The sequence below is a fragment of the Neurospora crassa genome, linkage group V (assembly GCF_000182925.2).
Source record: "Neurospora crassa OR74A linkage group V, whole genome shotgun sequence".
NCBI lineage: Eukaryota > Fungi > Ascomycota > Sordariomycetes > Sordariales > Sordariaceae > Neurospora > Neurospora crassa.
In genome coordinates, this window is record NC_026505.1 from 1,382,996 (window position 1) to 1,410,494 (window position 27,499).

General features: G+C 51.7%; 6 protein-coding genes and 1 non-coding gene across 7 annotated transcripts; 4 read left to right on the forward strand and 3 right to left on the reverse strand.

Annotated features, from left to right (window-relative positions):
- Positions 1–1,519: 1,519 nt before the first annotated feature.
- Positions 1,520–3,735, forward strand: NCU04634 (isoflavone reductase). Its single transcript, XM_954084.3, has 5 exons — positions 1,520–1,949; positions 2,010–2,136; positions 2,432–2,529; positions 2,608–3,271; positions 3,338–3,735. Exons 1-5 carry the CDS (start codon positions 1,635–1,637, stop codon positions 3,574–3,576), a joined length of 1,443 nt encoding a protein of 480 aa, XP_959177.3. The 5' UTR covers positions 1,520–1,634; the 3' UTR covers positions 3,577–3,735.
- Positions 3,736–5,714: 1,979 nt separating this feature from the next.
- Positions 5,715–5,809, reverse strand: NCU15089. The gene has a single exon. It is a non-coding gene; the product is annotated as a tRNA-Ser (tRNA).
- A 232-nt stretch (positions 5,810–6,041) lies between these two features.
- Positions 6,042–9,634, forward strand: NCU04633 (RING finger protein). The gene is made up of 4 exons (XM_954083.2): positions 6,042–6,398; positions 6,575–6,679; positions 6,758–7,442; positions 7,499–9,634. The coding sequence occupies exons 1-4, from the start codon at positions 6,375–6,377 to the stop codon at positions 9,172–9,174; spliced, it is 2,490 nt and encodes an 829-aa protein (XP_959176.1). The 5' UTR covers positions 6,042–6,374; the 3' UTR covers positions 9,175–9,634.
- Positions 9,635–11,041: 1,407 nt separating this feature from the next.
- Positions 11,042–15,067, forward strand: NCU04632 (hypothetical protein; the record flags this gene model as incomplete). The annotated part of the gene is made up of 6 exons (XM_954082.3): positions 11,042–11,339; positions 11,655–12,413; positions 12,645–13,252; positions 13,466–14,021; positions 14,457–14,736; positions 14,887–15,067. 6 exons carry the CDS (start codon positions 11,042–11,044, stop codon positions 15,065–15,067), a joined length of 2,682 nt encoding a protein of 893 aa, XP_959175.3.
- A 776-nt stretch (positions 15,068–15,843) lies between these two features.
- On the reverse strand, positions 15,844–19,245 carry NCU04631 (hypothetical protein; the record flags this gene model as incomplete). The annotated part of the gene is made up of 1 exon (XM_954081.1): positions 15,844–19,245. The coding sequence occupies one exon, from the start codon at positions 19,243–19,245 to the stop codon at positions 15,844–15,846; it is 3,402 nt and encodes a 1,133-aa protein (XP_959174.1).
- A 1,365-nt stretch (positions 19,246–20,610) lies between these two features.
- On the forward strand, positions 20,611–21,049 carry NCU10591 (hypothetical protein; the record flags this gene model as incomplete). Its single annotated transcript, XM_001728172.1, has 2 exons — positions 20,611–20,849; positions 21,016–21,049. The coding sequence occupies 2 exons, from the start codon at positions 20,611–20,613 to the stop codon at positions 21,047–21,049; spliced, it is 273 nt and encodes a 90-aa protein (XP_001728224.1).
- A 3,461-nt stretch (positions 21,050–24,510) lies between these two features.
- On the reverse strand, positions 24,511–27,054 carry NCU04630 (hypothetical protein; the record flags this gene model as incomplete). Its single annotated transcript, XM_952805.2, has 1 exon — positions 24,511–27,054. One exon carries the CDS (start codon positions 27,052–27,054, stop codon positions 24,841–24,843), a length of 2,214 nt encoding a protein of 737 aa, XP_957898.1. The 3' UTR covers positions 24,511–24,840.
- Positions 27,055–27,499: the final 445 nt, after the last annotated feature.

A 27,499-nucleotide genomic window follows, 5' to 3' on the forward strand; every position in this document is an offset into this window, starting at 1 on the left:
CGTGTACAGTGTTGCGGAAACAGGCCCATGTTGAAGCTCACTGCAGGATCGAGACTTAAATTGCTTGCGTGAGTACTTCCCCTCAGGCTATCCGGCATACTTCCAAGATTCAGTTTTTATAGGGGTAAAGCCCAAAAGTTTGAGGTCGTCATCCGCCCCAAACAGGAAGTTTGAGGAAGAGAACTGAAGTCGAAACCTTGAGGCAGAAGAGGGCCGGGATGATGAGACGAGATGATAGATAAGCTGATGGAGACGTCAACGGGATGAGCGGGCAGTTGCAGGGGGCGGCACTGCAACAAGGCAACAGCAAGCCTCCTCCCCGTCAACGGCAGGCAAGTGGGGTAGATTTCAGGTGCCTGCTTGGCAGCTTAGCTCCCGCTTCAATGCCGAACGTTCGCTGTTGACCACCTCAACTGACTCCCCTCATCATCTCACACGATGAGAAGTGAAATACCGGCGAAGTTCTCGCTTGGTCGGCATCCACCTCAGCTGAACTCCACGCTCGTTCTTGTCACTTCTATTTCCTGGCCTTGGGGTTGTGGGAAATACCAAGCCGGGAGACGATCCAACGGCCAAGCCTCCTCCTCGCTCTGCCTCCAACACAAGGAGATGAAGCATGGCCCCCAATCCGCCCAACTCATCCACACAAATCTGGTTGACCGGACCCAAACTAGGCTGAAGTGTTTTCATGTCCTTCCAAATGTAGTTACCGTTGGTATTGCTCATCACCAACTCTATGTTTCGGGCGTTTTGGAGATCTGGTCATTCGGTCTCGCTATCCGAAATATGGTGTCGTCAATCCCATATTCCCATCACCGTTACATCACAGCCCTACAGTCCGAACCGTTCGAGTCCAAGGGACTATGCGAAGGGACATGCAAGTCATCACGCATCAGTCCGTCTCAGTATTGCATCCCAAATGGCACGGGTGCTCCTCGCTAGGTAACAGCTTGAAGACTCCTTTCAACTTGGTCTCACGAAGCTCGAAACAACCGAAATCGGAGGTTATTTTGAAGCCTGCGTGTAACCTTGGACAACTCGAGTATTCCTCCTTCGACTCCTTGCTTTCAGCTCTCACATTCACCCAAGACTCTAAGAACTTGGCACCTAGACTTTGCTAAGCCTCGAGTAAAACCACTCAGGAGCGCGCCTCTCCGATCCAGTATTAGCAAAACTTCACCCTTGACCCTCCATCACCTCTCTCAATGGCGTCTAACGCCCACAATGCCCTATCACCATCCTTGCCAGCCCTATTATCCCACCCTGTCGCACCATGTTGCAACCTTCAGACCCCAGTACTTCAGCATCAACGTGGCTTGGTCCCAGGGTGGCTTTGCTATTCCCAGATATAACACTCAACTCCATGGCATCCAACACTTCACTTTGACAGTGACAATTTGCAGTGCTTCTTCTTCACCTGAAACATGTCCTGTGATTTTTACAATTGGCCAATTTCGCTCACTTGCCACATTTCCAAGTCTTTTCTTAGGAACTATTCAAACACTCCAGCTTCCAACTCCAAATTCTGTTGTGGTTGTTGCTTGGCCTGGGGACAGCCCTACGGGGAATGATGCGATCTACGGTCTGGGTAACCCTAGACCTCGAATTAGATTCACACCGAAGACGCCATCACCATGCGTTTCAACTCTGGTTCGCTGCATATTCTCGCAAAGTTGCAAGAACTCTACGTTGAGAACAGGACTCCGTCACCATGCCCCGCTCGTGCTCACATGGGAGAACTATTATTGACCCCATTCTGCCCCGACTGCCCCCGACTCCTGAGTCGTGAGATCAGAGTATGGCTAAGCGAGAAGCCTCTCGGAAGAGCCCGCAAGTTATTCAAACTGCCGAAGCGTGGGGTTTCCGCGGCGGCCCATTACGGCGGGCAACTATCTCGTGCAGAAAAGGGCCAAGCGGCAGTCCTTCCGTGTGATGACATGGGGTCGTCGGTATGGGCACCGTTGGTCCGCATATTTGGGGTTGGGTAGGCCAACATGTATGGACGTCAGACCATCCTTGAGATGATCAGTTACGCCGCCAGCCGGAGCCAAACCGCCTCGCAAGGAAAGGCGTTCTGGTGGAAGAATCCGGTGTGGGATGTCATCGGTTTGTCGCTGCCGACTTCGATCTTCACCTGTAGGTTCTACTCCTGTGCCGTTGGCTTGAGATGCTACCCTTTGTTATTCTGCTTGCCTAGCTCTCCTCCTGGCCCCTTCCGGGTGTGCCGTGCCTCTGGGTTGCTGTTGTCAAGGTTTACGGTTCTGTGTGAGACGATGATACATCACGAAGCGACAACACCTTTGGGTTCTCATATAAGTTCAACAGCATGACCACTCCCATCTCGAACATGATAGATATCAGCATCACCAACAAGTTGGGCATCAACTCCAACTTTCTCACTGTGTGCCTCACTCTACGATGCGCCAGAAAGTTTTTCAACACCCTGCTGCCATGATGAGGATCGCTATTGCAGGAGGCGGCTCCTTTGCCTACATTCTCGCCCAGGAGATCTCCAAGAGTGCTCATCCCGTTCTCATCTTCAGTCGGCAGGCAGGTTTTCCCTAATAGCCACTGTGTAATATTGACCTCCTACTAACAATCACCCAGCCCCATCCCGATCTCGAAGAAAACCTTCCTTCCTGCCAGCTCGCCTTGGTAGATTTCCATAACGTCGAAGACCTGCACTACGTCCTCCGCGGCGTTGACCTCCTCATCTCCACCATCTCCAACAACGAGCAGCTCAACCTCATCGACGCCGCCCGCCGCGCCCGCGTCCGGTGCTTCGTCCCTTCCGAGTTCGAGGGGCCGCTTTCCCACCGCCCACCGGCCAACTCAATCGACCCGCTCGACAACCGCGGATCCCGCGCCGCTTTGGACCTTTTGGAAAGCTGGTCTCAATCCCGCTCTCACCGGATGAACTACACCGTTTTCTCATGCGGAGTCTTCATGGAAAGGTTTGCCCGCGGTGGGCTGCAGCCTTGGGGAATCGGGACGCAGCTGGGATTGATGGGGCCGATGCCGACGAGTGATTATTTGGTGAATATCGAGCAGGCCACCGCAGAGGTGGTGGAACGGGATGCCCAGGGACGGACGGCGTATGTGGCTATGACGAGTATGTATGATGTTGCGAGGTTTGTGGCGGCGGCGGTGGAGTTGACGGGATTGGGAGCGTTGGGATTACCGTTGGAGAGGTGGCCGAGGGAGTGGAGGGTTAGAGGGGATTGTGTGACAGTAGGGGAGGTGGTAAGGGTTTGTGAGGCTGTTAGGGGTGGTGAGTTTTCTTTTCTATGGGCCCCTCATGATATTAGTATTTTGCTAATGGATTTCAAACGAGCAGCCCGGTTCAGCGTCACAAGACGGTCCTATCAAGAGGCTGAGGCCTGGGCGAATGAATGCCAACTTGCTGGCGATGTGGCGACATATCTCTACTATCAGAGGCTGTTGCAGACTGCTAATGGGAGGTATTGTATTCGCTCGACGAACCTCGGCGAGTTGGTTAATCAGAGCGAGAGGACGGCTTTTCAGCCAATGAGATTCAGGACGTGGTTGCAGCAGGTTTGGGGACCTGTTTTATAAGTGTCTCCATGTGTATAAGCTTACGAGAGGATGTGGTAGGGGTGTTGGGTATTTAGAGATGGAGTTGAGGGAGGATTACATGGTGTTTTGGCATCTGCGTTGGATCTCATACCCCTGTTTATTTGGCTTTCTTTTTTTTTTTTTTCTCTTCCTAGCGCAGTAGTAACTTGTCTACTTACAATTGATGAGTTTGGTTTTGTTCACCCGTCAAAATGATGGATACGCGTACGGGAGTTAATGGCTTGTGGTCGAGTTAGTGGGAACCTCCCTTCATTTCTTCTTTTTCGGTTTCCCCATAGATTTCCAGTTTCTACATTTAATCCCCGGCGTCAAGGGTTTCAGTGTATAAAATACAATTTCTTGTTTTCTCCCCACTTCAAAATAAAGTTTCTTTGCTTCTTCCACACCAGATCAAGCGGTTCGTTAAGCGCATCAAGCGCGGAGCATAATGTCTGAAACTCCAGCTCTCGCTCCGATTGAATGCCGATGCAGTTATCTGCCCCCAACATACACTCTTATCACTTTCTTCTCAAGCCATCACAAAGCCAGTCACTTATTCACCTAGGTGTTCGTATATGCCGTTCAGCTTACCCTCAGTTATGGGTCCCAGAGACCGTCTAGATCGAGACATCTTCAGCCCGCTCGGGTGCAACCCTAAGCAACGACCTTAGTCGGCACATCATTAATCCCTTCTTCACCATCGGCAACGGCAACGACAACAGCAACGGCAACAACGACGGTTCCAGCCGATCTGCCGTTGATGGATAATGCTGCAGTGCCGTTCGTGCCACCTGTTCGTTCGTGCCGTGCCGTGCCGTTTTTTGAAGGGGGGATTTTGGGCGGCTGGAATGGACAGCTGAACCGCCGCCACCACCACCACCACCACCACCACCACCACCGCTTATGTGCGTGATGATAGGTAGAGGTAGCTGTAGTGATGAAACAGAAAGGCACCAGCTGAGTCGAACTTGACAACGGTTGATAACTAACTATACTGTGTTTGCAGCGGGGGGGTTTTGCTTTGGGGTGTTTCATAAATGGTTCGAGCTTCGAGGGGGGATAACATACATGTCTATGACGGACGGGTCACGGCGAGTCGCGGTGGGTCACGGCGGGTGGAAGATATTATGCATGTCCATCGGATTTGAGCGAACGGGTGTAACTACAATACTTGGGTTGGTTATTGAGATGGGAGAGATTGGGTGAAGGATGAAACTATTGATACCATGTCAGCGGTGGACTGAGATCTGATGAGATGATATGTACCTACAGGCCGATACTGATTTGTTCGTTAGCTCAAGATATCTTGTTAACTAACTTCCTTGGGCGTTTTCATAGCTAATTTGAACTGAAAGCGTGATCTTACCTTGAATACACTATTACCTGTATCGTACATGTCGTATTAAATTCTGTTGATACCTTTTGTCATTCGTGCTCAGCCAGCCATTCAATTTGTCCTTGTGAGGTTTGGATAATTCGGGAGAGATTCCGCATAGTGTACCAGGAGTCCTAAGCTACAAATGAACAAACCAGCATTGGACGGTAGAGTTGCCACTTGCCAGCTATGTACAACTAGAGGTAGTAGAGATACGCTCCTTATCGTTGCCGAATTGTTGCTATCTCGGTCACCAACCCAGTACCTATGTCTGAGGGTCTTCCATATCTGTGACAGGCGATGCGAGTTCGATACTCTGGGTGATTTGTTGCAAACAAGTCGTCTCGGATAATCCGACTGTGTTCGCGCCAACAACCATCACCTGGTCCTCACGCGAAGTATCGTTATTGACAACGATGATGAGCGATCAAACTGATTTTTCCGAAGCACTTGATTCACGATTTACACAGCCTACATCAATCCAAACTAGCCCCAGCCCTAATCACACATTGAGGTTGCACACATTGCGCACACTCGCCTCGGTGTGTTGTTGCGGAAGGAGCGAAGTGAACGCACTTGCCTTTCTTGACACGCATGGAGTGGGTATCCGCACCTTTTTGCAAATTGCGTGCAAAACCACCAACATCGAAAAGAATATCACCATTCAACAGCGAATTCGACCGGTATAAACAAGAAAACATCAAAAACAACAAAAAGGGATCATTTAGACGTCAAAAACATCAAAAAAAAGCCAAAAAGATGACGTCACCTGCAGGATTCGAACCTGCGCGACCTTAGTCACAGCCTTGGATATTACGTAATAGCAGGGCTGCGCGTTAACCACTCCGCCAAAGTGACTAGTCGTGGTTGTTGTTGAAGTAATGTGTCAATAATGCAGCCTATATATGGCAATTGACGTGTACAGCCAACCGCCACAACACCATGTTCCAGAACACCGTGACTGCAAAAAGAAGGTCGTCTGTGGCTGTGCGGAGTCGCGCTTCGCTTGGCTTTCCTGATCTTCGGGCCACCTTCCCTGTCGCCGGTGCGTCACCTTGAACTGCAGTTTCCCATAACGTGGCATTTACTGGCGCGGCAATCCATGGATGTCCACCATCCGGGCAATTGACAGTCTTCCTTACAGCACCCTTGAACCCCCCAAACGTGACCTTTACTGCCTACGTTGTAATTGTAGCTGCTTACATTGCCTGCTTACGACCACTGATCACATATTCTAGATACCTCCTGTCTTTCCACCTCGACGACTACTCGATCACGAGTTCCCATTCCACTTCCACCCATGATGATGGCAACTTAATGCGACCCCTCTCCATTGCCAAGTCATAAATTCCACCTCTTGTTCTGTTCCCTATCGGTTACGGTCCCGCCATCCACCGCTGCACACCAAAACCAAAAGGCCAAGATGCGGTTGGCGTGGTACGCAGGGGTAAGTGGAAGCTCCCCCAGTTGATAGCTAGGGAGAGAGAGAGAGAAGCTCAGCTCCAGCTCTCCCATCCATCCATCTCTCAACTCTCCAGCTCCAGCTTCACCTTCAGATCTACATCCCAACAAAGTACCATACCATGTGGAAATACATCAACTAACCATGGTCAACATGCATAGTGCTCGACAGCCCTGGCGGCCTCGGTCATCCTTTCGGCGTTCCATCAGCGAGCTAACTTCTACTCTGCGGTTGTCCATCTGGGCCAGAGCAGCCTCTCTCTCGTGGTATGTGTCCACCAGCTCTGCTTCCCCTAAGTCGATATCCCTCCGGTAGCTGACCTCACCATATTATCCTCCCAACAGGTCCTCGTGAACCTAATCTTCGTCCTCTATGGAGCCTTCATGTACGGCCTCCAGCGCCTCTGCTTCGGCCCCCTCCGTCCTGTCGAGATCGAGCAACTGTACGAACGCGCCTGGTTCGCCGTCACCGAGACATGTCTGGCCATGACCATCTTCCGCGAAGAAGTCGGCCCCTTCTTCCTGTGCATGTTCACGGCCCTTGTCACGGGCAAAGTATGGGGCTGGATAGGCGAAGGCCGCGTCGAGGTCTTTGAGCAACAGCCGCCCGCCAACCCACGACTGTTCCACACCCGCCTGTCCGTCTCGCTGCTCCTTAGCGTGGCCTACAATGTCTGGATGCTCAAGTACTGCATCGATACCGTGGTCCAGCAGGCGCGTCCTACCATGATGGTCATGTTTCTGTTCGAGTTCGCGATCCAGACGGTGACTTCGAGCCAGACGGCCATCAGGTATCTGTTTTCCATGTGGGAGCAGCATATCACGCGCGTACAGACGAGAAATGGGTTGGAGCAGAGGAGACGGCAAATCAGAGAGCGCAGGGCCGAGATCTTGAGGCGCAGAGAGCAGGGTGATGCCGAGGCGGAGAATGAGGAGTTGCCGAGCGAGGATGATGTGGAAGAGATGGATATCGAGGTTCCTGGCTGGGATGCCAAGGGACTCTACATCTTGTCGTTGGATTTGGTTTCTGGTAAGTCGGGCAACTCTTCGCCATGCGCATGCGCAGTACACTAATCACGATGACAGACTTCCTCAAGCTCTGCATCTACACGGCGTTCTTCGGCGTCCTCATAACCTTCTATGGGTTGCCCATTCACATTATCAGAGACTGGTTCATGACGACGAGGTCGTTTATCAAGCGACTCAACGCCCTACTTCGCTACCGCCAGGCTACTCGGGACATGGATCAATATGCCGACGCTACTGAACAAGATCTCGGACAAGACGACACCTGCATTATCTGCAGAGAAGAAATGCGCCCTTGGGACCCCCACGACCCTGTTCGTCTCGAGCGTACTCGTGCCAAGAAGCTGCCCTGTGGCCATATTTTACACCAAGGATGTCTCAAGAGCTGGCTGGAACGTCAGCAAGTGTGCCCGACCTGCCGACGACCGGTTTCTAGGGAAGGCCAGCAACCGAACCGAAATGACCAGGGAGGAGAATTCAATGGGCTCAACCATCCGGCCGGACAGAATCAGCAACCTCAGCAACAGATTAACGGTCAAGCGCCCGCTAACCAGAATCCCAATGGCCTGCTGCCAGGCAACCAAAGAAATCACCAGAACAACGGAGTTAGAATGTTCAACTTGGGTCCTATCAGGTTAGGCTTTGCACAAGGCCAGGATATTCAAGAGATGGCTAGGAGAATGGGTATTCCGGAGGATATGGCTCATGGCCATCAGCGCTTGAATGCACAGGCACCACCACCACCATCAGCACAACAACCTGTTAATGGGCATGGGGCTACTGGCATGGAACAAATCCAGGCGCAGCTGGTGGAAGTTGGGCAGCGTCTGGATCAGGAATTGAGGGAGTTGAGCGCCACGATAGGACAGTTCCGCTCGTTGCAGAACATCGCTACAGAGCTGGCTCGGGTACGCCACGCTCAGCAAACGCAAGCTCTCGGGGTTACACTTCCTCATGAGCCGGTACAGATTCCACCATTCCCGCAAAATATCACCAGACATGGCGCTGCGGACTGGGGCACGGCCATTCCAGCTGGAAGTCCCGACTTGCCCGAAGGAGTGGTGATCCCTGAGGGGTGGTCGCTGCTTCCTTTGGAGCGGTTGGACGGTGGTGCTGTGGCTCCGGGACAGAATTCCGGTCAGGTCGATCAAGCTGGTCAGCAAGAGGATGGTAATACAGCAACGCCAGGCACATCAACAGCAGGACCGGCGCCTGAGCAGCGCACAGTTGTGGGACCAAGGTCCGATAATACAGCTCAAAGTAGAGCCCAAATTCAAGCCCAGGGAAATACAGCCCCAAGTCTTCTAACCACTACACCACCCAGCCGACCTATCACCCCCACAACTCCGGCAACTCCCATGAGTCCTGCCGAACAGCAGCAACCGGCCACCAACACTTCATCACCAAAACCTGCAGGGACTGTAGAGACACAAGCTCTGCGTTCATCAGAACCATCAACATCATCTACTCAACCACAAAGCAGACTCCAAAATCCAGTAACGATAACGCCGGCCGTGAATACTGGGCCCTTGGGAGGGATGAGCGCAGGTTGGAGCTTCAACAACGTTTCACCGGCTCCGCAACCAGAGGCATCCCAGCCCAGCAAAAAAGAGGAGGAAGATGCTGAGGCTGACGACCGTTTGTCTGTTGACGTTAGTGAAAGTTATAGACCGAGGCCGAGGCCCGCTCCCGCTGCGGTTGAGGATGCTGAGGACGAGGAAGCTTCGAGGAGCTGAGGGTCACAAGGATGAGATGATTCGATGATATCCTCAATGGCGTTTTGGGGGAAACTTCCCATATCCGTTTGCGCCCAAGATAACGGCTGGTAGAGCGTTCAGTGGTGGCAGCGGTACTGTGGTGGTAGTCTTTCTCTAGTCAAGTATACCTCTAGTTTCAGCGATGTACATCTATAAATCATAGTTTATTCTTTTCTCTCAGCCTTCGGGCCTATCCTCGCCTGAGCTTGACATGAAACTTTGATGCGTACGTATGTGCCGAAACATCGTCGAAGCCCCAGCGTACACTTCACTTGATAGAAGAATACCTACACGGGCACATCTCGGATTGCAGCACTGCAGCAGGAGCGACGGGACGTCGATCATGGACGGGATCTATCCGGACTCTCGTTCGAACATGCAGACGATGTCGTCGGGATTCTCTCCAACATTGTTCCCGATCTGCCCAAGATCATAGTCGAGAACGACTGCATCCTCATCACCGCCACCTTGATCCCGGCCAACGTGTTCGGTTCAACACTGCGTTCCAAGTTCTCGTCTGATACCGCATTGAAGACCACCATGGCGTTGCTCCATCAACTCTCCCACCTACCTAACGATCAAAAGTCCTGGGAGAGAAATGGTACTGATGCCTTCAATACCTCCCGCAATGGCGATCGCGTACGTAGAGGTAAGTAGAAGGAGAGGTACGTGCGGTTTTGCCCCTGAACTCCAACCCGAACGTCCCAGCGGGCCCAAACAGGGACCAACCCTGACCAACGATGTATGGAAGTTATTCATCTGGTGTTTTCCGAAACACTGCGCCGCGCCTCTGGATCAACGGTACCGAGCGACGATGGAGCGGGGGAGCTATCACGGAATGCTTCTGGAAGGGTTCGCGGTGGACATTCTGTTCATCTCGTTGTCACGGGAGGATGACGGCCCACAACGGACAACAGAAAACTCATCATCAATCGCATGAATCTCATGGCCAAGTAGCGACCTGTACTGGGCTACTCATGGCAAGTTGTCATTATCGGACCGATCGATGTAGTAAACAGTCAATACTTTAATCTGGTGACGGCGAGTCAGTTGAGTTTATGCGAAACATGGATAACAGCCAGGAGGAGGGGGGAAAATGTAGAGGTAGGTACCAGGGAGAAGAAGAAGAAGAAGGAGAGAGGAGAGCGGATGTGTCGGGTCTCGGGCACGGGGCGAAATCAGATTCTGATCGGTTCATCTCACCATCGGAAGATTGGTACACGAACGGAAAAAAAAGATAATCTCCTAAGCGCCGCCGTCAGCTAGAAAGAGAGAAACCGAGTTGGGACGTATGTCGGTCAAGTTGGTTGGGGCTTAATATACCTCTGCCTAGCTCTCCTTGCCGTTGAGTAGGTATCTGACCGCCGCGGATCGTCATTGACGGGACTGGCGGATCTGGAACGAGACTGACGGGACAGAAACAGAAAGGTTCGAGGTACGTACATTGTGTGAATTTCATTGTTTGTGTTGCTTCGCCTTACGCGCCCGCGGCATTGTCCTGGATGCCGTTGGCTCGAACCGACGGAGGCTCTTGAAGTTGGCTTACGTTTGAGCTTAGCTTCACTGGTTCGACCGTTCGTTTGTGAAATAGCATGAGTATGAATGGGATTGAATGTGGTTGCTGATTATGGGCGCAGGTTGGGAGGTATTTGACAAGAAGGGCGTCGCTCATTCACTTGCTGAGAGTGAAGGAATTGGTTACGACACCCGGCTTGTTGCAGTTACTTGAAGGCATAAACCACTCGGGTACTGTAGCAGGGATATAAGGGAGGTCGAGTTTGCGATCGCTTTAGTAGCTTCACCCGAAACAGGGCTTTCCGCTCGCCAACCGCGAGGAGGAACGAAAATGGCGGCGCGATCCATCATCGATCCATCGCCGTCCTTGGCGAGTCTCTTACCTCCATCGCGGCCAAGTTCAAGGTCAAGGTCAAGCTCACGGGCTTGGAAGCCAAAACCGACCAGTATACGCCCCAACAATGAATCTCAATTCCAAATTCAGACGACTTCGCGAGCAGGCCCACAAAGCACCACTTCCCTCGCATCCAACGGATCCAGGAACACCACCACGACAACCCACTACAGCGGCGGCACCGTTCTCCGCCGCTACAACATCACCGCCAGCACCACGACAACAACCAATGGCGGTGACATCATTTTTCCGGACTACACCGCATCACTATCACAGCAACTTGCCTCCTCCCCTCCCCTTCTATCCCTCTCCATCCCATCTTCCACACCCCCTCCTGTCCCGGTAGACTGGTGTACCCACCCCTCAGCTCCTTCCGACCATCATCATCACCATCCCTGTCCACATGGCTGTGACCGCTCGGAAACACCCATAACGAGCGTCTCCTTTCCGATTTCCAACCCCGTCTCTCACCCTCTTACCGACCCAGTTACAGAACCAATCTTTCCCTCTGATCCTCTCGACATATTCCCGACCAACTCCACCTTTTTAGAATCAGGGTTGAGAGCGAAGAGGTTAGCATTATTAAGGAGAAGCAGCAACTTCAGTAGCAGGGAGTGGAGACATGATCCCAAGCGGAACAAGAAGGCCCAGGAGGCGGCGAGGAGGATCATTGAGGGATGTCATCCACGGGAGAAGAAAGGGGGAATGAGGGATAGGGTTAAGCGGTGGGGGAGAGAGTTGGGGAATATGAAGGGGTTGAGCGGTTTGAAGGATGGGGGTGCTGCTGCTGCTGCTGCTGCTGCTGCAGAACGGAAAAAAGAAGAAGGGGACAGGAAGGGAAAAGCAAGGTGGAGTTGGAGGCGGGGTTGGAAGGGAAATTACGAACTTGGGAAATCCGGAGGGCATAAGAACAAGGATAAACCGGCGGCGGCAGCGGCAGCAGCAGCGGAGCAAACTCGGTGGCAGCTTGCCCTTGGATCTGGGGATGAGATCACAAGTATACCAGCACCTTCACCGGTACCAAAGCCGCCGCGAAATTCGGTGGTCATGGAGCAGTTGTACATGGCTGAGGGGATTGATGTTGGTTCGACCAAAACAAGTTCCGGCTCTAGGAGAAACCGCCTGGGGCAGGCTGAGGAGAAGGATACGACCAACCGGAAGTATGCAAATAATGCAGGCCAAGGGAGGGAAGTGCATGAGCATGAGAAGATGCAAAGCAAGCAGAAGCACCAGACCTCCGGGCTTTGGAAGCGGGGCATGGAGAAGGTGAAAAAGCTACTGGTTTTGTCGACCGAGAAAAGCAAGGCACGTTCAGCAAGTCGGACTGCAACGTCAACAAGGCCGTACAATGCAGCAAAAGCAAGAATTGTTGATACGAGCTTCCTACATCCACACTGGAAGGGGAGGCACCTGGGCGAGGTGAAAGGTATAAACGACCAACATCCCTCTTCCGAGGCTCCAGCGGGAGCATTTCTTCTTCCTTCATTACTCCCACGTCCAAAACATTCTTTTTCAAAATCAGCAACTATGGAAACGCCAGAAACGACAACAACTGTGGACCGGAACAACAAGGCCGATAAGTCCGACAATGAATCCATGGTGGCGCCCCCGACGACTTGGTACATCGACGATGACGAAGTGAGTCATTTCGAGGAAGGAAAACGACCCAAGTCTGCCGAGGAAAAGGGAAAAGGAATTGATTACAGTCTGTACCACGAGGATTCCGTCTTCAAGATTCAAACACGTGGTTTCCCGCCTCCTCGTCCATCTTCGGGCCCGAAGGAACGGTGCAAATGTTACAACTGTACCAAGGCACTCCTTTTGCGAGAAATGGCGCCATCTGGGAACCAAGAAAACGGTTCATTAATGCAGACATATCAAGGACGGGTTCCATCTTACCAAACGACCACCTCCACGCGCTCTTCATGGTCCATTTCTAGCAACCAAACGCCACCCGAAGACCAATTCCCACCTCGACCCGCACTACGATCCTCCCCAACGTACCTAGGCTCATTACTCCCGCCATACCAAGCTACATGGGCGCTCCCACCGCTGCAGATTTCAGGAGACTTTAGCAAGGCACCAGAGTTCACTGCCTTTACTCACACACCCACAGGCCGTCTTTCAGGGACATTTCAGGAGTCTGCGGTGCGTCGGAATTCGATTCCTTCTCGTCACGGTAGTCACGGTGAAGAGGAAGATGAAAATTTTGGGTCGGCAACTCGCAGCAATAACAGGCATGGTGACTCTGTGAAACCAGGTTTTTATGGTTTTATGAAGGGGGGAGAAACTTACTATCCAGAAGTGAAAGAACTTACGAACTTGAAGACGAAGAGCTTGAAAACTACGACGAGCGAACAGATACCGACGAGGGCATGGACGGAGACATGGACGAAGAGACCGACGAAGATATCTCAGAAACTGGCTGGACCGCAAAGAACAAATCGGTCGCAGAGATTGCTGAAACACCAGAATCACCCATACAGTCACCGTCAAGTCCTAAAAAGCGAAGAAGATCGTCCGATATCGAGCTCATCCAGACACGTTGCCGCAGAGATCACTTCCAACACAACATTCGATTCGAATCAAGAATACTACCAGGGAATTAATACACAGGAACATGAATACGAACATGAACGGTACGACGAAGCAAACAATTACCTCTACGGCCGAGCCCATTCATATGTCCGTCCTGGCCAGCGAACGCCCGACATGTTCTTCACCCGTCCTTCTCCCCGTGCTTCATCTTCTTCTTCTTTGTTCTCTTCTGCTTCCGCCCCTGTTTCCCCTGCTCTGCTGTCCCATGTTTCCGAAGAAGGCGGCAGCAACACCGAGGAAGAAAATCCCGAAATACACGACAACCTGGGCCATCAAAGCGCCGACAAACATGGACGCAGTCATCCTCATAACCACTACAGTAAAAGTAGTAGCAACCGCAAAAGCAACAGTAATGGCAATCACCGCTCATATAAAACCTCTTGGTCTCTCAGTATCTCTATCGTTTCTACCAGGGGTCGGAGCCCCCGCGTCTTCAAAAACAGCAAGAGAGAAAACAAGAAAAACAGCAACGGAACCAACGCCCACGCCGGTCCGAGCTCTTGGCACGAAACCAAAATTTCAGGCTCCAACAGGAAACGATCCCCAACCACTTCCACAACCACCACAACCGGCTCTTCTCGCGTCTCGTCGCTCGATGAAATCACTACCAACGACATGGACTCTTCCTCGGCTTCTAGAACGCATTGTTCCCATTCCCATTCCCATTCCCGAACGCACAGTGATCAGACTACTACTGGCACTACTGGTACTACTGATACCATGGAGAGTGCAAACGACAGTACCTTTACACTAGAGGGAGAAGAAACAGGAGAAAGAGAGAATGGACTGTTAAGACATGCGAGGACGGCTTCGTTCCAGGTGGAGACGGATTTGTTGATCATCCCGTTGGAAGAAGTGGGGGAGTATGCTGTTCCGCCATCATCGTCGTCATCATCACATTCGTCCTCTGAGAGGAGAGGTACAGGTATTGATGGTGAGTTTGGGAGTAAGCATGGTGATGATGATGATTGTCCAGAGGTACCATCTGATGATGCACCCGAAACCAACATGAATGGATACGGAGAAAGAAGAGGGTATGCAGAGGGAAATAGAAAGAGAGACGAAGGAGGAGGAGATGATGTGGAAGGTTCATGGGAATGGGAAAGAGGAAGGAAGAGAAAAAGAGAAAGAGGAAGAGATGAGACAGGATATGAGGACGTAAGAGGTGACTATGGATATGGGAGGGGAGGATGGAGGATCGTGGATGGTGGGAATGGGAGGGTGAATGAAAGAGGAGGAGGAGGTGGAAGAGGAGGAGTGAACATTGAGGTTAGGGAGCTGAAAGACGAGGGAACGGAGACGGAGACGGAGACGGACACGGAGACGGAGAAGGGTGAGTCCGTTATTACTAGTACTGGACAGTGAGGACGGAGAGAAGGTAGAGTGGTTGAGTAGGTATCTCACTCGGAGGGAATTCTATTCGTGGTTACCGTGGAAGGGGAAGCAGTGATCACTGAGTGATATTTACCAAAGTGTTTATCCGTGTATCATGCTAATAGGTAGTGAGTGGGATCCAGAATGGGCTCGCAGGGCTTTGGAACCATTTTATCTCTGAACGAAAGACATGATGAGAAAGCTCCTCAGAGCTTCTTCTACCAAGGGTATGTGCATTTTCAGGAAACTGTTGTGGTAACACATGACTACGCTCGAGTGTCACCATGTTCTTTGCTAAATTAAAGGCATCAAAAAGATTCTTGTGAAAGACCAGCCCAGCAACAACGGCGTCAACAAGGTGTGACTTTTTTGTTTCTTTTTATTTGTACTTGAGCCACCTTCCATGGTAGTACCCAAGTCAGGCAGGTCTCAGGGACATAGATAGATAGAGGCAAGTTAATCTGAACACCGATCCGTCCTTCCCCCACACTCAACACTAACGCCCCTATCCACTGTGTCAACGCCAATGTTGATGATGCCCCTAGAGCATCATTTCATTTTCAAATCCATGATCAAAGCACTTTTAACAGCTACACCTACACATATGACCCCTACTCCCCTTTTTCTCCCTTGTTCCTTTCCTCTCTGTGCTTATTCTCCTCCTCATCCCTTTCTTCAAAATTTCCCACCTCCATTCCACCCCCCTTTTCCCACCCCCCTTAAACTTCCGATTCCCATCCCTGGATCTCCCCAGCCCATCTTCAACTCTAACACCCCCTCTTCACCACTTCCTCCCCCAAACTCCTCACAGTCTCCAACACCTCCCCAATCAACATGGACGCCTCCTCCCTCTTTTGGTCCTCCTCCTCCTCCTCTTCCTCATCTTGACTTCGTTGACTTTTTTGACTGTACATACTCCCAGTGGAATTAATGGACTCGGGAATAGAGAGCATGGAGTGCATAGAATGCAAAGACCGCGATTGCGATTGAAGCAAGGGGCGTATGGACTGGATGGTAGTGGTATCAAAGCTGTCTTTGTTGTTGTTGTCGAAGAGGAGGAAAGAATCGATTTCGGAGAGGTGGCGGTCTTGGTGAGGGCGCCTGGCTGTTGGGTTTCTTATTGAAGGGGGTGTGCCACCTGAGTCAGGGGTGGAGGTGTGGGAGTTTTTGGGATTATTGATGGTGGTGACTATCGGAGTAGTGGTGTAAGTGAAAGAGGAGATGGTGTTGGCGTATGTCGGGTGGGGGACTTGGATCTGGGTGGGAGTTTGGTCATGATGATGGTTCTCCCAGAGGTGCCCCTGGGTGTCATCTTGAGAGGCAAGGCGGTGATTATGTGTAGCTTCGGACTGGGAGTTGAAGTGCCGCTGAGTGGAGAGTGGAATGCTGGAAGCGCTGATGCTTGAGGTGAGGCCGGTTGTGGATTCCGTGGATCCAACCCGTTGATGAGTTTTCTCTTTGTGGCGAGGATGGTGAGGATTGTTCCTTGTCTCATTTTGAAATTTACTCTCCTCTTCCATAGAAGTATCCCAAGCCCGGACCTGCTGGATGCCACTCCCTTCTTTCTTCAGACTGTTCATCCTTTTGTGCGAATTCAAAAACTCTTCCACATTGCCCCTCGCCATCAAAGAACTCTCCATCTCCTTGTTTTTGACTTTGTCTTCCGCCCAGCTCTTATTCCTCCATCGAAAATGTCCTCTAAACCCTCCACCACCCTTTGGCGCATCCTCCAACTTTGGCACCTTGGTCACAAACTGCGAAGGGTGGAATACCACTGTTGCATTGGTTTCCGTCTTTCCCACTGTCGTTTCTTTTCCCGTTTTATATGTTTCTCCCTTGTCCGTTGGCGTCTTTTGGCCGTCGCCCTGATTCTGACAAGAACTTCCTGTTCCAGATTCCGATTGAGAGACGAAAGAAGAGCAAGCCGACCGGGTGGCTGAGTAAGGGATACTGATGGGGTTGCTGATGCCGGCACTGAGGATGGGAACGGGACTGCTGATATTCGCGCGGGTGCTACTGAAGCTGGTGGCGCTGTTGGCGGTGGTGGGTGTTTTGAGGCTGTCGACAGAGTCGGGACTGGAGAGGGAGGATCTACTGTGGCGGCTGCGGAGGTGGCGGAGGCCGGGGAGGCTCATGGCTGAGAGGTGGAGGCGGCGACTGCTGTGACGGCGGTTGACAATATTAGGTGAGTGGGAGTGACGGTTAGAGGGTTCCTGCTTTTCCTGGGGTTGGTTTTGTTGCGGAACTTGATGGGGTTGCTGGTATTCGGAACTGTCGCCTGGCGAGCTGGCGCTCAACAGCTTCAGAGAAGAGTGACGGCTGTGACTAGACCGTGTCTTCTCTTTTCTAATTTCGATCCGCTTCTTGATCTGCTCGAAAGCAGACTCGGCTTTGGGTGTATTCTCCTGGCTGCCTCCAACATTGATGGCTGTAGCTGGGGAGGAAACCCCAGAATCGGTCGGAATTCCGCTGTACAATCCGTCAATTTCGTCTAACGAAGGACCATTTGGCTGATCCTGACGACGATGATTTTTCTCAGCTTTCTGTTCTCGCACTTCTTTGTCACCGTATTCCGAAGCCGAGTCCCAGTCGACTTGCGATGTGCTCGCATTCACATCGAGTGATGACGAGCTTGGGTCACGAGATTGGCTGTGTTCATGTTTCAACAAGGAGAGATTTGCTTCCTTCGATGCAGAAGCCTTCGGGGTATTCCCATTCGAGTACTCGTCTTTACCAGCTGTTGACAAAGGGGGAGAAACTGGCTGGTTGGAGCTCTTGGAGGGCGGGCTCGGACTATGCCGATACAGAGTCGGTGGGGATTGGGGCGTTGGAGGTTCGGGCCTCACAGAAGCGGATGGCGAGGGCGGAGGATGGCCCGCTGCCATTACTGAGTACTTTAGGGGGGATGTGGACTTGGAGGATATCGACCTGTTCGGCAAACGAGTCGGCGTGCCAAATGACAAATTTCCTCCAGAAACGTCTCTAGATACTCTGCTCGGAGAGCGGAAAGGGATAGGAGGTGCTGGTAGTGAAATCTGCTTGTCGAAAGCGCATGATGCCCTTGCCGAGACATCGGTGGTTCCCGGCAGAGGTAGTTGGATCTTGGGGATATCACTTGATGTTGTGATATTGGACTCAGGGTTTACCCCCGGGCTGTACACCTCGTCTTCGTCAATCCAAAGGCTCCGACGGACTCCCCACCAATAGTCCTGGACTTCCTTTGGGTCGCGGCGAATGATTGGCTTGTCTTCGGGCATGGCGATAATTTCGCTCTCTTCTTCCTCCAACGGCGGGCTGATCGAGAAGTTTTCGAGCTCGAGCATGAGCTTTTCCAAAGCAATCACCGAGGCCGAGGACTTTCTGTGCGTGAGACTTGGTCTCTTCGTTTGCTGTCGTACGGGTCGCGGGGCACTTATGGTAGGCTGGATCTCAGTTTGGGCTGCCGCAGTCTTGACTCTGTCCTGTCGTTTCGTGATACGGAGGGGTATGTTTTGTTTGTCGACGTCGTCAATCTTGTCGCTCGCCTTCTCCTCCTCGCATTCCTTCTTGCTATTCTGCTCTGCGAACAAGTCCTTGCCTTCATCCTCAAAACCGACAAACCCATCAAGACACCTCGCCAAAGGCTGGTTGAAATACGACTTGTAATTCACCAGCGTCAACGAATCCTCCTCTTCCACACCAAAGGGCATGATCGAGCTCATCCTTGGGATGACAGGTGTCGATACGCTTCTGGTACCTTCCATGCCAGCTCCTGCGTCACTATACCCCTCTGTCCCATCCTCACCATGTTGACTCCTCCTCGCATCGTGACACTCACTGACCCCCCTGTCCCGACCCTGACTACCCTTTACTCTCCGAAAACTCGCCAGACTCGCGCCCGTCCACGCGCCACTTCTGATAGTACTGCTTTGCGGCGTAATCGGCTCGAGAAGTGGTGAGAGGGATGGCTGATGATTGCTCGCCGCGCTCTCAAACGACGCGATAATGGATCGGACGGAGCGGTTGTTTGCTTTTGATCTCTTGGGGGTGATGGCGTCGCGGTTGAGGTTGGATGAGAAGCTGTGAGGGAGGCCGCGGGGGAGGATTTTGCGGTCGAGGATGCTTTCTTGGGGCTGGGGAGGACATGGAGGGGGTGATTCATTGCCCGTCGGGGCGACTGGGGTGTCCATCGCAAGAGTTGGTTGCTGAGGAGATCGAGATTGTGGATGGATGTGCGTTTGTAGTTGTGATGCTTAAGCTAGTCGAAGGAGCTTGCGACATTTCGGGTGAGTTATGGAAAATTTGTAGGTGGTGGATCGGTTACCTGTCCAGTCGGTGTGCTCCTCATGGCGGCGAGGTGAAGGTGAAGAAAAGGTCGTCGACTTCCGGTTCTGGTGGGGGGGAAAGACCAGATGAAAAGTGAGCGTAATGTTTTCCACCCGCTTCCACGCTCGAGGACGGGTAGATAGATCGGAGACGTAGGTTGTGCCTGTCATTGGGACTTTCCTGGCTATTACGTGGTAAAACCAGGGGGAATACCACAAATAAGAAGAGGAAATAGAGTTAAGGACATGGCCAGCTACCTGGAGGGTTATTAAACACTTGTCGACATATGTCCGAATCTGTCCATTTCCCGGACAAGAAGACAATGATACTCGGAAGTAGCATAGTTTCTCGTGCAAAATTATATATTCGCTGGCTCCGCTTGCATTAAGTCTGTTAACCGCGTCATTGCGTTGTCGCTTATTCTGACAGGATCCTGATCGAAGGGTTACAGACGGACGGACACTGAGTTCATATACAACCGTAGAGGACGGAGAGGTGATGTACATAACTGAATCGACAACATCGGGATAAAAAATAAGGCGGAAACATTGGCGAAAGGTGGAAGCAGCCAAGTGGAAGGGCATCAGGTGTTTTAAAGTTGAGGTGAGGAAGATTTGAAGGATTTATGAGGAAAGTCTGAGTATAAAGCTTTATCGTCATACCGTCCTCGAACACTTTTGCAGCTCAAGAGTCCGTAAGAAGATTCAATTGCATCGCAACACTCGTGGAGAATCTTGTCTGATGTTGTCAATTGTATCACCCGATGGTATGATTTCCCAACTTTTGGTCGCCCTATACTCTGCCATTCAACAAGATGATGGTCTGACAGGTTATAGAGTGATAGAACGATAAAAGTGGCCGCAGTCATTGAAGATGCGGTTACTAAGACAACGGTCACAAAGAAGGATACAGCAAGAAACACGATTCTTTTCCCTGATACAGTAGGATCCCTTGACTGATAGCTACATGCAAGTGACGACAGCGTATCCACTCCCCGTTTGCATTACTGAAAGGAAAGGCGATGATCATAAATCCACTCAGGGCCTTTGTTGATACTGGTGATAGAGCATTGAGACAAAGTCTGAAAGCTATCTCGAAAACATCCAAGCGTCGAATGGATATATATAACCAGCCCACTGCCGACTTCCAGCACTTTTTGAAGAAGTCAAAAGCAGCAACCTGTTCCTCCTCACCAATAACCAAGAAAACCTCAACACGAAAAAAACCACATGTACCGACCCAACACAGCCAACACAACTAACAAAACCACCACCACCACCATCAAGTACACTCCTTACTACGACCCCTGGCCACACGTCAAACCCCTTTCCCTCGACAACCCAGCCAAGAGAGACAAAGACATGGACAACAACTACCGCCTAGCACTCACCAGCACCCGAGACCAAGAAAGCTGGTGGCGGAAGCTGTTAAGGAATGTTATCTGCTTGCCGCTGATGTTGTTGAGCGGGTATGTCATTCTGGGAATCATGTTTGGAGTGGCGGTTTATACTGTTGGATGTGAGATACCTTTACCTTTACCCCTTTCTTGGTATGAGTGAAACGGAGAGAGGGATAGAGAGAAAATGGAGAGTTAATTAGGCGATTTGGTTGCTAATGGTGTATGCGCGGTATAGTACTGATGATGGCTGGCAAGTATGGAAAGTGTAGATGGGGTCATTCGGAGTGGTATTGTTCGAGGCAGATGGGGAATCTTTGGGTGGAAGGGCGGTAGGTAGATAGAGAGAATGTGCGGACAGAATTCGAGGTTTATCCAGGGGATCATGACTCCAAAGTTGACCAACACAAGATTTGGGACAGAATTTTGGATGGCTTGTCATTTTTCGAGAGGCCCGATAGTGGCTGCATTGCGTTTGGAGATCATGTGAACTTGATGATGATGATGAAGCACTTGCAGCTAACACAGTACGCGGTAACAGACTATGTGTTGCGACTCCTCTGGTGGATCTGTGATGTTTGTGATTTCCCAGGGCCAAGAATTGACTGCAGCTGAACAGCCGGCGTGTGTACAAGCATTGTTCCAAGTGGTGGTGGTGATGGTGGTTGATGGTTCGCGACATGGGTTGGTGGAAGGGAGTGTGTGTGTGGGGGGGGGGGGGGGGGATGGCCTGGTGTAATGTAATGTGTAATAACAATACAAGAATACATGCTGATAAAATCCGAGAAGCTCCTTGACCACATTGGGTAGCAATGATTTGGGTGCCCCCGAATATTTTGTAGCCAGTCCTTGCAAGGCGTTCCTCCCATGTTTCTCCCGTCCGCGCTATTGAAACCGGCGAAGCTTCCACGAATGTTTGTCACAATGAAGCAAATCTCCCCTCCCAAATCCCCTGCTCGTCTACCTGACCAATCCCAAGTTTCCTCTCACATCTCTCGGTAAACCAACGCGTTCCAATGCGAGAACGACGCCAGCGCCCTGCCAGCCTGCCAAGACGGCGCCATTCTCTCTTCATCGCCGCATTTCCTATTTAGTCTTCCATACCTGCAGAATCCCCAAAGACGGTCGCGCTCTCTGTGGCCCGGCCACCAGACACTTCACTGATGTACCGTCAACCCTGATACCGTCGGGTCGACCCGCAGGTTGATGTGTGTGAGACAACTAGCTGTGAGGTACGTGAATCCTTTGCGGTGCGTAATTGCTCTCAGACTCTATTCCCCACGAGACGGGCGCCAAGTGGGAATAACGTCTCAGCTCGCGTCATGGGAATTTCCCTCGCGTCCGTCATCCCACGAGCCATGATCTCAGGGATACAAGTGATAGCCCAGGGGTCAAAGGTGGCTTTCACCACTCAAAACGACCCTCATTGACCCGTTTGCCCGATCGACGAACGAGACTGGTCCACGATATTCATCATGTTGAGACATCATGAAGGAAAGAACATCAAAAAAAAAAAAAAAGCAACGAGCTAAGAGATGGACACCAGGAGTCCCTGGCGCCCTCTTTCACCTGCTCCCCAGCCGTTAACCCCAGCCAGCGATGGGCGTCGTGGCCGTGGCCGTGTCCGTGGCCGTGTCCGCTGGTGGTGGCTTTTCCACAACCGCCGACAAATTGGGCGATTGCTTGCGGACGATCATGATAAAGCCCTATGTTATCGACCACAAGCTTTCGCCAAGTTCATGATGGCCCTTAGCTCCGGAAGACTCGGGCAAATCCCCTGAGCGAAGCTGCATAGCCGGGCACTGCCAGACAAGCAAGACATGTTTCGCGCTTAACATTCGCTCTTTGGTCTGGACTCTGGAGGCTTGCCGTCTATTGTGGAGTTCTTCAACCAACTCGGGTCAGGGCAAGCGATGGTGTAGAGAGCAAGGCACACATGTCCAGGTGTGTGGTGTTTGCTTTTTCACCAGTTCGACAATAGACGAGTGTCTAGACGGTGTCGCTATGAGAGGATATTCTCGCAGTAGTGAGATTGCGTCAATCATTACTGGAGTCCTCAGTGTTGCCCAGACACTCAAACACTTCTCACTGATTTGTCTCTCCATCATTTGTCTATCTACAAGTGCAAGTACAACTCCCGGTAGATGTCTCTCTCCACAGCCACCTCCACCGCATCACGGCATCACCACATGGACCAAGCCCAAGTCTCAGTACCCCATCTCAACCTACGCATCGTGCCCCGTCTCCGTGCCGGCATGGCAGTGTCTGCCTGTCTGCACGCACATGTATGTCTGGAACCTACATCCTTGCGACAATATGTCTGTACCACCACCCCAGGCCTTCCCAGCTGGGCCAAAAAGCTCAACTTTGATCTTTCGTATGGCTTCCAATGGCATGGGTAGATTAGCGATGGACAACCAAGTGCTGGGTCCGCCCACCCCATCACTTGCCCACTCCCTCGCGTTTTCCTCGCTGGATCTCTGGCTGGTGGTGCTCCTCCAATTTCAAATGATCTCCACGGGAACTGCTACCTAGCCAGGCTGTACGTATCCAATCTCCTACATGCACTACTATGTGCACCATCGCCGCATTTCCCTATGCGAAGTTACACCCACAGTTACCTGGCAATATGCTGGCTCAATGCTGGCAATATGCTGGCACGCACCCGCGAATGTGGTAGCCAGGTTACATTTGTCCGCCCGCCCGCCCGCCTGCGATGTGACTTGAACTTTTTCTGTCCAACACCACTGCTCGGCACACCGCTGCTTGTCCGTACTGGCGACCGCTCAAGGTGGGAGAATCGCGGTGTGGTTGGAAATTGGATCTGATGCGGATGATGAATAGTGATCGACCGGATTGTTACCTACCTCCGAGCTTTCTGCGTTGCCAAAGGGGAGGGAGACGTTTCCCAAGCCTGTGGTAAGCTTGTAACCAAACAGTTTGAGACATGGGAAAATTACGAGATTACATCCCGCTCGATCCGTCACTGAACGAACGAACGAAAAGGCACTACTACGACTGACTGACACCACCACCATGCCGCTTCTCCACGCTGGGCTTTCGTGCTGGCATCGTACCCCGCAAGTATGCAAGCCAGCGCCATCATGCCTGGTTGCCCTGAATGCCTGGGTGCCTAGCTAGCTAGTGTAGATGGAAGTGACCAGGTCAGCCACCGGGGGGGCCTTTTGTCAAACAGCACTGCAGGCAGGGGCTAGACTACTTCGGCGCTCAGTGTGCAAGTCAGTGGCATGGCGCTTATGGTATGGCTTGGGGACAAGCAGGAGGCCTAGAATGCGGCCATGATGTCCTTTGGTAACACAATCACAATCCACGCCCGCGCCCGCGCCCATATCAAGCATGAGCTGAATTATCACCCAGTCTAAACCGTGGAAACGCGATGGTAGCCGAAGATGAAAGAGGACAAATCGGTCGTGGTTGAAGTTTGGCCAGGAAAAAGAAACGGTAGACACTTTGACTCATACCCAGGTATGGTGAGCCAACTCTTACAGCTTGGGACCTCTCTATCTCTCTGGTATCGGTTTACTAAACCAACCAATGTCATGTAGGTGTTTAGATGATGTGGTTTCCTGGGTATCCTCTTCCTCCCCCTGACCTCCCATCAATAGCCACAAAACCGATAATCACAATAGGTGCCGTGCCAAAAGGGTCACTCAACGTAGCAATCGCAAAGGCAGCAGCACTAGAATGAAGCGACTAATGTAACTAGCGAATGAAAGTAGACAAAACGCAGATTGGTATTGATTGACTAAATAACAAACAATCAAAATAACAAAGGAAAGAGCTGTAAAGAGTATCTGGATCTAATAAGCATGGTATTATCATCAATCATCATCAGAAGGAATAGTATCCAACTCCACCAACAAATCCTCAGTCCAAGTAAACGTATTAACAATTCTTCCCATAAGCCGGTTCCTGATCCTAAATGGATTCGAACCCAACAACCCTCCTGCACAAAATCCAACAACAACAACAACAACAATAATAACAAAAGAGAAGGCAGTAACGTCCTGTCTGCCACCTTTCCTTTTATTATCATTACGAGTCATTCATCCTCCTCCTCAAACTCAAACGACTGGTGATTCTGAGTCTGAGTGTGAACCACAATTGTCTCCTCTTCTACCTCTCGTTCCCTCTTCATGTTCGCCTCCGTTGTCGTCACCTTCGCCGTTCCCTTCGTCTTCACCACCTTCGTCCGTCCTCCCTTGCCCCTACCCACTCCGCCGCCGTACCCACCAGAAACGGCACTTCCACTTCCAGTTCCAGTTCCATTCCCACCATGTCCTCTCCTCTTAATCGGGTCCCTCGTCACCCATCTCCATCCTCCTCCTTCTGCTTTCCCCGTTCCAGTCCCAGTAGACCCAGTCCTGATGACACGCTTAATGATGCCCACCTCCCTACTAGCAGCCCACTCCGTCAAAGTAGTATCGCTTTCGCTGCCGAATTCCACCTTGTCGTTGTCTTTGTCTTGTTGTTCCGCTACTGACGACGAGTCCACTTCCACTTCCGATCCAGTTCTTGTACCGGAAGTAGTAGTGACAGCAGTGACGGCAGCAGCAGTAGCAGCAGTGGCAGTGACGGCAGCAGCATAGCTCTCCAAATGCTTAGCGACATGTTCCATGCGCTGGTCCCATGCTTCCGTGCCCTTGAAGGGGGGCTGTGGACAGCTGGGAACTGGACAACGCATGTAGGTGGGCAGGGCACAGCGCTTAATTTGGGCGCGGGATTGTAAGGTGGCGATGTAGATGTTGAGTTCTTGTTGGGTGGTGGCGGCGGCGGTGGTGTCGTTTGATGTAGATGTAGATGTAGGAGAAGATTCTTTTCGTAAAAAGGGGGTAAGGTGGGAAGGCAAGTGCATGCGACGGACGTGTTGGGTGTAGAGATCTTTGCGGTTGAAGATGGCGCCGTTGGGGAGGAGGGGGAGATCTCCTTCTTCGTCGTTGTTCTCGTCGATTATGGTTTGTACTGGTTTTCTCCTCTTTCCTGATCTTGATCCACTACCTCCAGAAATCGCTGCCACAGAAGAAGGGATGTTGTTATCGACGTTGGCACACTCCCCCTCTTGACAAAGCCAGTACTCTAGCACCAGGTGCTGGCTGGCCACATGTCGCTTCCACTCGTTCTTGCTGCCAAAAGTGGAGTCGCAACCGGCAAAGCTGAAGACGCAGATGAACGGGCGTGAGTGCTGTTTCTTGATATGCGCGTCTAGAGAGGGTTGGTCCTTGAAGCCATGGGATGATTGATGGCAGGGCGGGTGGGGGCAGGGGAGATTACCTCTAGAGGAGTTGGGAGTGAGGGCTTTGGTGGCTGTTGAGGGTAGGGTGCGGGTGGGTTGGTGTTGGTGAGGGCGGTGGGTGGTCAAGGGGAAATGGGAGGTTGGGGGGCGGCCGCGACGGGGGGCGGTTGTTTTGGTTTTGGTGGATGTTGATCGGCTGAAAACTGCGGCGGTTCGTTTGGTCGTTGGGAGGTGTTCCTCGGCGTCGGCATCGGCCTGCCTCGTTCGCTTCAGGTTGGTTGCACGTGGAAGGATGACTAGAGATGGCTCCTCGATCTTCTCCTGAGACGCAGGTGGGTAGTGGTTGATAGGCTTGGTGCAGTCAACTATAGGAGAGTTGTGCTGCTGCTGCTGCTGAATCTGCTCCATGTCACACCCGGACACCCCACCAGTCGTGTAACTATCCCAGCTGTCGACCCGCTGAGGCAGAGTGAATTCAAAAGTGCTGGTCTCGCTGTCATAGCCGTCCAACTGCCCTGTTGAGTTGACGTCCATAGGGTTCACGGAGAAGCCGTTGCCCAGACCTTTGCCTATGCCGGCGAATTGGATAGGGTGGTTCTGGGAGAAGCCGAAATCTTCAAGGTGCAAAGGCTCTTGTAGGGGCGATCGGGCTTCGTAGTATGCAGGCGGTTCGGTGTTGGTGTCTGCGGGTGGGCTCTGTGCACTTCCGGACGCTTCTGAAGTCTCGAAGGCCGAAAAAGGACTGATGCAGCGGACATGGAATATATTCATGACACCCAACGTGGGAGGCATGAAGGTAGCCTGTTGTGGGATGTCGGAGTTGAAGAACATCGTCTTTTGTCCTTCCTTGAGTTGGAGTTGCATCAAATGGTGTTGATCCATGGTGGTCGGGTGGGGTGATGGTGTTGTAAAACTTTGCAAATTGGGGTCGATAAAGCTCTCTAGTCCCGGTGTATACTCCATTCTGTTGTATAAGTAGGGCACGTGGTAGCTGTCGTCCTGGTAGAACCACGGACTGGTCATCTTGACGAACTGTGCCAGATGCACAAATCATGAATGATATGATGGTCTTGGAGTAATTCGGGATGGGAAGGTGGCGTGCGTTCGAGGACACAGAACAAATGTGCCACGGGTATTGTGAGGGAAGAAGAAAAGTGAGAAGGGGTATCAGTAGATATGAATGTGGGATTGCCCGTTATATTGTTGGATAGAGGCACTTGAGGTATGATCAAGTCTCATACCACTTTGTTGTTGACTGAAGGTTAAGGTTGGAAAAAGAAAAGCGTGACAGGAAGAAAAGCTCGAGGGGGCCTTGGAGATATTATACGACAGTGTAAGTGGACTGTGCATCAAGTCAAGGGTCCTCCCATCCCGTCCATCCGCAAAGGGATCAAGGACTCGTCCGCTTGTCCTTGGTACAAGCCGAGGTACCTGACAGCAGAGCCTCAAGTATTTCAGAGATGACATA

Excerpts from the sequence above, each read along its gene's own strand:
- NCU04634 (XM_954084.3), top strand. The coding sequence starts at position 1,635 with ATGCGTTTCAACTCTGGTTCGCTGCATATTCTCGCAAAGTTGCAAGAA. Across the intron at positions 2,137-2,431 it reads GCCGACTTCGATCTTCACCT|TTTTTCAACACCCTGCTGCC; the intron begins GTAGGTTCTACT and ends TGCGCCAGAAAG. Across the intron at positions 3,272-3,337 it reads TTGTGAGGCTGTTAGGGGTG|CCCGGTTCAGCGTCACAAGA; the intron begins GTGAGTTTTCTT and ends TCAAACGAGCAG.
- NCU04633 (XM_954083.2), top strand. The coding sequence starts at position 6,375 with ATGCGGTTGGCGTGGTACGCAGGG. Across the intron at positions 6,399-6,574 it reads GGTTGGCGTGGTACGCAGGG|TGCTCGACAGCCCTGGCGGC; the intron begins GTAAGTGGAAGC and ends CAACATGCATAG. Across the intron at positions 7,443-7,498 it reads GTCGTTGGATTTGGTTTCTG|ACTTCCTCAAGCTCTGCATC; the intron begins GTAAGTCGGGCA and ends TCACGATGACAG.